Consider the following 9,676-nt stretch of genomic DNA (forward strand, 5'->3'; position numbering starts at 1 on the left):
ATAAAAAGTGAACAATGGTTTTATCACGTCGTAGACTATGGAGTTATTTATTATTACCATTACTATGTGAAACGGTGAACAATAACTTGGTAACACGTGGGGACGTCTGCTGGTCACTTTAGACAACACTGTTTGGGAAGTAATTAGGCTATTAATTCACGCTACGCAGCTAAATAACATATCACACACTTTCTGGATAAAAATATGTCATGTCTACATGAAAAGAACAAAACAAAAAATGTTCTGAACCTTTGATAACAAAAAGGTTTATTTGGTAGTAGCATATTTTAATGGCTGGTATTATGTTGAGTTAAATTAGTAACACATGTAATGATAGAGGAATGTAGATTTCATTTAAAATGTAATTTTTACGTTGTTGTTGTTGTTGTTTGGAACCACGTCAGTGTTATAACCTTCATGGTGCGTGACTCTGCTGGTGACTTTATTTTGGTAGGGAATATTGAATAGTGGTAGCAGTTTCCACAATATTAATAAATGCCACTCAACTGAAAGAATATCACTATATATCACACTAACCAGCTAAGTTTAGCTTCATCTGAAGCTACCACTGACTGTATATGAACATGGACGTCACTACAGTTCCCCAAAAGTTCCCCAGAAGCAAGATGGCCGCTCCCAAAAAGGAGATATTTTGGTTTCACTTTTCCATAGCAGTGGAGACGCGTCGTCCATATTTATACAGTCTGTGACGTGTTGAACTCTCTTCTCGTCCAGCGAGGGGAGAAGCTCCAGAAGAAAAGGGGGAGAAGCACACGTGCACAATTCACCTCCGTTGGTAATCTGGCTGACCGAAAAAGCGAACCTTCTCCCAGCGCAGACACACTGAAAGGGACGAGACTTGTTTCCGACCAGTACAGAAAGGGGAGTGATGTCACGGCTGCGTTGCCATGGCTCCAAGTGGTGTTGATGTGTCTCTGCCAATCAGAGACGAGAGCCTGAGGCTTCCTGCTGGTTTCGCACTTAGGTGAAAACTTGCAAAGCATCAGGGGAAATGGAGTCTGTGAGCAGCATTTTGGTGCTACTCCTTCATTTCAGGGGAACAAAGGAAAGAAGCGGCCTCGTGGCCTCAGAGTTTACATGTAGGCCTTTCTTTGTCTGACCCCATGGTTGAGGCCCAACAAAAGATAACAGCTTCAATCCCTGAGGAGCTACGTTAGCATTAGTGACGGTTGCATCCACTCATATGCAGTTACCTAACGTCACAGTTCCCTCAAACAATGTAAGGAAGCACAACACAAACTATATAAACAAATGTACTACTGATAAAATCTGAAGGTGCTTAGATGACATTTACCCTCCTGAAAGAATAAATGAAAACGAACAGTGATTTGGCTGCTCTTCAGTGGCTTTACTGATATTCTCAGTGAGTAACTGAAGAACGCAGCGCAGCCCACACTTGCTCTCCTGCCTTTTACTCAAGTCAGAAACACATTAAATTGAATGAGAGTATCTGTAAAGATACAAGATAAAGTGCGAACTGTATATAAAATAACACATAGCTACAAGCAAGTGGGCAAATACAGATAAATATCCTATACGCTACATATGTAAATAAAGTTTGAGCATAATATTTTATCAATTCAAAATCAATCATTAATGATGCAGAGGAGACCATTCATCATTAATTTACAACCTACAACATTAAACCCTAAATGCATCTGTCTGCACAGTTGATCCTCCCACATACTAAATCACAGTTGTGTGTAAGACATGTGATAGATACGTAGCCCAAACATCCACGTGACCACAGCGTAGGCAAACATTCAGCCCTACGCCATCCCTACGTCAAAAAGGAGCGGCTATGATGACGTCCACCAATAGAACAGAAGCCTTAATGGTCAAAACGACTTAACACGTTCAAAATCGATGTGTTAACTGTCGTCTTAAGACGTACAAATTAGACATTAATGCGAACTTCAAATTAGACGTTTTGATCCATATGGCTTGCCGTACTTAGCCTGTTCACTGATGCACGGAGCAGATTAGGACATCTTAACAGGGAAAAACTAAAACAATCTCATGTTTGCTTGTTTGCATCCTGTCCAGTTAGGAATCATGTAACAGAGCTGAGAGAACAAAGTTAACATCACACATAGAGCCACAATGGCCACATTTATGGGAAATATATCAGGTTCAAATAAACCAGAATTTTCCTTTAATATTTCTGGAATCACCATAAATGAAAATACTTTTTACTAAGTTTATCTGAATTCTGTTCTGAAGATGTTATTTGTTAGCAGAGACACAGTTTTCTTGATCATTCAAGAGACCGAATTTCATTCACAAATTGCTGGATATATTCAATATATTCTTATTACTATAAATACTTCAAGTGAAAATATGGATCACTGACAGCTTCTCTTTCCACTGCTGACAGACCTAAATACAGAAAGTAAATATATTTGGATCTAATCAGAGTCTCTGCCTCAGTCCCTCACAGTGTAAAGCTGGTGTGGATCAGACAGCCTGCTGTTAAATTACCCATGCGGTGGTAGTCTCCTCCTTCCTGTGGCAGGTTGGCTATGGCCTCCAGCAGGGATTGTTTGGTCTGGTGGGTGTTCAGGTCCCACTGGATCCCTGAGGAGAATCCACTGTTCTGAAGCAGACCTGCAGCAAACACACAGAAATGTGTGAAACTGATACACTGACCCAGCTTTTGATTTTAAATGATAATGAGAATAACAATGAGAATAATGATATTTGTTGTTTTACAAGCTGAATCATAATTACTATGAGTTATAAATGTGTGTTTCAGTAGATGAAGCACTGAATTTTAAGGTAGGTGTATTTTCATTTTGAACGTTTTGAGAATTCTGCAAGTTATTACAAAGCTAAAATATGTCTGCATGTTTTGGGAAATAACTGGCAGTAATGGAGGCTGTATGCAGACAGCAGTTATTTAGCTTAAACATGTAATTTGGGAGCTGCACCTGTATTTGAATATTTTCACATTGTGGTGTAAAGATTTTAGTATTTTGAGTACTTTATACACAAGCAGTAGTAGTAATAGTACCAGGAGCAGTAGTGTGAATAGTTGTAACTGATTGATAAAACCAATCAGTTAAACAAACTCCAAGCATGCCTTAACGACATAAAGACCTGGAAGACCTGCAATTTTCTGCTACTAAACTCAGATAAAACTGAAGTTATTGTGTTTGGCCCTAAACACCTTAGAAACACATTATCTAATGATATAGCTACTCTGGATGGCATTACCCTGGCCTCCAGCACCACCGTAAGGAATCTGGGAGTTATCTTTGATCAGGATATGTCCTTTAACTCCCACATAAATCAAATCTCAAGGACTGCCTTTTTTCACTTACGTAATATCACAAAAATCAGGCACATCCTGTCCCTAAAAGATGCAGAAAAACTAGTTCACGCATTTGTTACTTCTAGGCTGGATTATTGCAATTCCTTATTATCAGGCTGCTCTAACAAGTCTCTAAAGACTCTCCAGCTGGTCCAGAACGCAGCTGCACGTGTTCTGACTAAAACTAGAAAAAGAGATCACATTTCTCCCATTTTAGCTTCACTACATTGGCTTCCTGTAAAATCTAGAATAGAATTTAAAATCCTTCTCCTGACTTACAAAGCCCTTAATGGTCAGACACCATCATATCTTGAAGAGCTCATAATACCGTATTATCCCACTAGAACACTGTGCTCCCAGTATGCAGCTTACTGGTGGTTCCTACAGTCTTTAAAAGTAGAATGGGAGGCAGAGCCTTCAGCTATCAGGCTCCTCTTCTATGAAACCATCTACCGGATTCAGTCCGGGGTGCAGACACCCTCTCTATGTTTAAGAGTAGGCTTCAAACTTTCCTTTTTGATAAAGCTTATAGTTAGGGCCGACCAGGCTCGCCTTGGATCAGCCCTTAGTTATGCTGCTATAGGCCTAGACTGCTGGGGGACTTCCCATGATGCACTGAGCTCCTCTCTCCTCCTCCTCCTCTCCATCTGTATGCATTCATGTAACATCAATGCATGTCACTAACTTTGCTTCTTCCCCGGAGTTTTTTGTGCTTTCTCATCACGCAGGAAACCCTGAGTCCCGGGCCGAACCTTCGCGGTCCTTCACAGTCCTGATGGCATCCTTCCCTGTCTGTTGATGCTTATACTTATTGTTGTTGTTATGATTGTTGTTATTCTGTCCCCCCTCCCCCTTTCCCTCTCTCTTTCTCTCTCTCAACCCAACCGGTCAAAGCAGATGGCCGCCCACCAAGAGCCGGGTTCTGCTTGAGGTTTCTACCCGTTAAAGGGGAGTTTTTTCCTGCTGCTGTCGCCAAGTGCTGCTCATGGGGGAATTGTTGGGTCTCTGTAAGTTAAAGAGTTCGGTCTTGACCTGCTCTATGTGAAAAGTGCCCTGAGATGACTTTTGTTGTGATATGGCGCTATATAAATAAAAATTGATTGATTGACTGTAGTAGTAAAATTATTACCGATCTGGACTTTGTCAGGGCCGATGTTGAAGTTGCTGACTACTTGAGTTAGAAAGGACTTAATGTTTTCATGGTCTTCAGAGGTGGTGTTCTTGGATTCACAGACCAACAGCACGATGTTGGCCTTGGCTGTGCTTTCACACTGAGAACCTGGAGGAAAACAGAGGATTGTGGGATACAATACACAAGAGACCAGATATAGAAGCAAGACTAAGACTGTCTGAAATCACTCACTATTTACTACAAAGTTCACTCTATTTACCCTCCTCCATTTTGTTTCAGTGTGTGAATTCTGTGTGTAAATTTATCCAACATTTAGAGCCTCAAATGATCCACAATGGAACAAAAAAGTCGTGTTCATGTCATGTACACTACTTCCTGCAAACAATCCCACAATGCCATGTGTTGCATTTTATCGATCTGATATAGATTTTATAGAAATTAGCGGTGTGCAGCTCTACAGCGAGCAGTGATGACGTCCAAAATCTAGATTTTCACTTTTCAATGCTAACATTAGCATATTTTATTAGTTATCAGTTTTGAGGGTATTTGTTCATAAACCAAAGTGGATTCATTGTCCAGCACTGATGGAGGTGCGGGTAACATCCTCCAGCTCCTCCTGGGGGATCAGAGGTGTTCCCAGACCAGATGAGATATATTCTCTCTTTTTACCTGTTGGTTGGTGTTTATCTTCAGCCTGGAGTCCTGCAGAGAAAATCAGAAAATTAATATTTATATTGTTGCAGAGCTGTGAACTGAACAAACACTGTGAGGCTTTGCAGCAGCTCAGAGCTCATCTCACTGAAAACACACAGATGTTGAAGTCGATGCTACAAACAATTATAATTTGTGTATGAAAATAACTTGTTAAATTTACAGTAACTAGAAAACTGAGCTACTGCAGTATGAGGTACTCTCAATTATTCTGGGGTGAAAATAATCCTCATAAAAAGACAAAAAATGAAGGAAAAACAAACGTCTCTCTTTGCCTGGTCAGTCTGAAACTTTAAAACCTTTTTTCTCGACCTCACTGCTTCTACTTTCTGCTTCTTCTCTGAAGAGCAGCAGATGAGATGAACACATGAACACAAGCTCAACAGACGCTTCATACAGAGTTAAAGGAAAACTAACATGTTGGTTTGTTTCCTGTCTGATCGTCTGACTGCTCGTGTTTCTGACCTATCAGACGTCTTTTTAGTGATGTCACCATGTTCACAGATCTCAAGACCGTACTCTTTAATTTACAGAGACCCAACAGTTCCCCCATGAGCAGCACTTGGCGACAGCTGTAAGGAAAAACTCCCCTTTAACGGGTAGAAACCTCAAGCAGAACCCGGCTCTTGGTGGGCGGCCATCTGCTTTGACCGGTTGGGTTGAGAGAGAGAAAGAGAGAGGGAAAGGGGGAGGGGGGACAGGAGAGTTAACCAGCAGACTAGTTCATATAGAGTTAACCAACAGACTGGTTCATATAGAGTTAATGCAACACAGCAGCTCAGAATTACTTCAATACCCAGAAATCCTGTGTGGTGACATCATATAACCACTGTGCTATTTAAAGACTGTATGTGTGATGAGCAGCTTCTCAGAACTGAAGCCTCTAACCGCAGGTTAAAGCGTCAGTTCACTGGAATTATTTCACCTGATTTTGAGATATCGGCCTTTTCTTCATCATCATCCTCAGTACGAGCTCATGCTGTGCAGCCAGACTTTGTTTAAACTTGCAGGACTTTATTTTAAATTCTAGATGAGATGCCAACGTTTTCAAAAATACCCAACCTGTCTTCTGAATTTTGGGGAAATGTGTCTAAAATGATGCAGCAGCAGAAATGTAGATTATTTCCATCTGATGGAACGATGCAGCAATAAAAACATGGAGCCTTTTTTAAGAATTCACTCATGAGTGAATATGAACAACATGATAGACAATATGTCCGACGCTGTCAGAGTGGAGTTTGATTATTTTAACAATCTTTAAGTGATGAAAAGGGGAAACTGGATTTTAGGGGGTTAAGTGTGAGAAACAGTTTGACAGAGTTACAGGAAGCAGCTCCAACACGTATATTTGATAAGAAGAAAAAGTGTTTCGCAACAGTCAGTCCTTTACATGACAGGAAATGCTCTGCTGTTGCCATGGTAACAGATGTATACTGTGTAATCTCACATCAGATGCTTATCAGTTAGTTTGTCCTCAAAAACTTTCCTGTCACAGAAAAACCTCTCAACTTAATTTTGATGACCCCTCCCCAGGAAAATATAAAAAGAAGACAGACGTCCGTCATCAGACTGTTTTCTTAGGCTGACATGTAGACATATACTGTAGCCTGTTTATTTTTATGATAACAGCATGTTGTACTGTTGCATGATGGGATTATTTTCTATTCAGTATTGAAGTTTGCTGCACATAGAGCTGAATTAAACAGTGACTTGCAAGAATGACATTAAGAGTATTGACACATCTGGCTGAGTATCCACAGTACTGAAAGGAGCGTCAGGGGATTTAATTCTGACATGTTAAATTAACATTAAACCTTTAGTTTTGTTGTATATGATCACATCTCCTATGTGTCCAGATGAGGAAAGACATGAACATGACATCACATCACTGAGAGTGAAAATATCACATTAATTGATGAATTACTTTTTAAAAAATGGATTTAAGTTTTCCTGCAAATGCAGTGGTCAAGTTCAAGTTTCATAATTATTTTATAAATGTTTCTGTAACAGCTGAGAGAAATAACCTCATATGTTTCATAATCTATATAGAATCACTGTGGTTCTGATTCATTTTCCTGAATAAAAATGTTCCAAAAACACAAATGGCACCCTGTGTATAAGTACACATGTAACTCTCCTGTAGCTCCTGATGCTTTCATGTAAATGTTTACTGGGCTACACTGTCATATGGAAGCTCTTATATGTCACATTACAGCAACAAAATAACACATCAAATGATTAAAACACATCAAATAAATAAATAAACAGCTCCAACAATGTCACCCATCTAATAATGAACACAGAGGTAGAATAATAAAAAGTCACTTATTAAATGAGAAAAGTCCAAAAAGAACCTCCTCACAAGTGAAGTTCAGCTGCATCTTTTTTTCTTCAGGTCTATGTTTAGCTTTCGTCATCAGATGTCACAATTTCATTATTTAACGAGGGTCTTCCTCATGTGTTGCTCATGTCCTGCACCGGCCTGTCAATCAAACCTGCCTCCAAAGTCCCTCCCTGTTCTTCTTAATATACCCACAGTCCCTGCAAGTGATGGTCACGTGACCCACAAACAGCCCGAAGACGTCAGCAGGACTTTACATTTATATGCTTTGAATTTTCATTATTAGATGATGAACACATGAATTATTGGTTTGTTATTAGAAGTTAAAGAGATAAAACTCATTACAGCAAGTATCAGAACTTTTACTGAACACACTTCACTACATTTTACTGACCATGTTGACTTTTACTGCAGTTTTCAAAGCTGCTGTTTGACTTGAACTCAGTATTTTTACATTACAGCAGAGTCTTACCTGAACTCCACAGCAGCAGCAACAGCATCAGCAGGTGATCCATGTCCAGGTAGACGTCTGTCTCCGTCTCTGTGTCGTCTCTCTCTGTTCATCTGTTGGACTCATCGTGTCTTTTTATGTTAAACAGGTGTGGTGTTTCCTCTGAATCCTTTATCTCCTCATCAGCTGCATGTGGTTTCTGACAGGAAGCTGCTAGCTGAAACCGCTCTGAGCGGCTTCATCATGTGACTGACAGCTAAAGTAAATGAAAGGCGTTTATCCAACGCACCTCTCATTCATACACACTCCAGCCTGTTATTTGCACTGGGGATGGGGGGGCATCCATTTAGAAAGGTTGGACCAACCAACTAAAACCTGATGCTCACATGTGGTTTGGATCGCCATGACAACACGCAACCAATCATGACAGCTCATTTGGTTTGTAAGGATCAGAGCTATTGATATGTTGATTGACAGTGAGATGGACCAATCGGTGGGTGTATCAGCCTCACTTGAACAGCTGGCAGTGAAAGGGTTAATGTGAATCTAATGAAGTGACAGGAAAGAGTCTGAGGACAAACTCACTGATGAGCAGCTGAGATTATACTGCTGTTACCGTGGCAACATCACCGCAGTTATTGCGACATACAGCAGTGAAGCTGCAGAGCTGTTTGTGTGTTTTATTTTTGAATTTTTTTTTTTTTTTTTATTGAGTGAAAGATAAATTATGAATATGAAAACACAAATGACACAAGAAATACAAACAAAACAACAAGAAGAAAAAATAATAAAAATAGTGTTTATAGTAGATGTATACAATAAACCCATTAATATGTATTAATTTATATACCGTACAGTCGGTGAAATCCAGGTTGTCACAAAATGCTCAATAAACAGTAACATCATGTGACAGCAGTGATGGATGAAGTACTCAGATCCTTTACTGCATGAAAAGTCCTACTACTGTAAAAGTATGTTAAAGTATTGCAGTAAAAGTTGTCACATCCTGCCTGGACTTTGTGTGTTTGGACTCTTTGTGTTTTTGTGTTCTTTGGGGTTTCCTGTGTTGCACTTCTGTTGACTCCTGGTCCGGAGCAGGTTATGTTCCGAGTTTCAGCTTAAATCGGTAATAAAAAGCGCCGCCCACTAACTACCTGATTTGCTGCCAAGTCTGTTTAACACTGCTGGTACTGCAGCTATTAGAACACCGATTAGAATATTGATTAGTCTTTTATCAGACTTACCATTGATTTGGTGTCATATTGTAAATTTGTAATGGTGCAAGAGGTTAGGGTTACTGTGGGATTTTGTTACAATAGATCAAACTGTATTTCAAATAAAAACAAATTAATAAAAAACAAAAAACTAATTAAGAAGTACTTTGATAAAAAAATAAAATAAAATTGATTAGTCTACCGGTATTTATCAGGAGCCAGTTCAACATAACCAGGCTTTCTTTGTGTGAGTGGGCTTGACAAACCCTAAACTCTCAGTCAGAGATAAGTGGTATCACTACGGTGGATATGAACTTTCTTTGTTAACTCAGGCTTTCTGCTTCAGGCTCTGTGCGCGTCCCCATAAAAGGGGGTGTTTGGCATCATTTGACTCTTTTTCCGTACAAAATGGACCAATCACATGTCGCCTGCTTTAGTCAGGAAGAAAGGTCATTATAACAGAGAGATATGTATAATATAAACACATTATCAC

At 39.7% G+C, this 9,676-nt stretch overlaps 1 protein-coding gene across 1 annotated transcript in view; it reads right to left on the bottom strand.

Moving 5' to 3' along the window:
* The window catches only part of LOC121899897 (collagen alpha-1(XII) chain-like), a 16,635-nt gene extending 8,564 nt beyond the window's left edge, over window positions 1-8,071 (bottom strand). Inside the window, exons 1-4 of the mRNA XM_042415663.1 lie at window positions 7,991-8,071; window positions 5,136-5,168; window positions 4,464-4,613; window positions 2,503-2,628 (exon numbers count right to left, since the gene is read on the bottom strand). Of these exons, the coding sequence (XP_042271597.1) occupies window positions 2,503-2,628; window positions 4,464-4,613; window positions 5,136-5,168; window positions 7,991-8,033 (352 nt within the window). The 5' untranslated portion in view covers window positions 8,034-8,071. The remainder of the gene's footprint in view (window positions 1-2,502; window positions 2,629-4,463; window positions 4,614-5,135; window positions 5,169-7,990) is intronic.
* Window positions 8,072-9,676: the final 1,605 nt, after the last annotated feature.

This window comes from Thunnus maccoyii, chromosome 7 (assembly GCF_910596095.1).
Source record: "Thunnus maccoyii chromosome 7, fThuMac1.1, whole genome shotgun sequence".
In the NCBI taxonomy this organism is placed as follows: Eukaryota; Metazoa; Chordata; class Actinopteri; order Scombriformes; family Scombridae; genus Thunnus; species Thunnus maccoyii.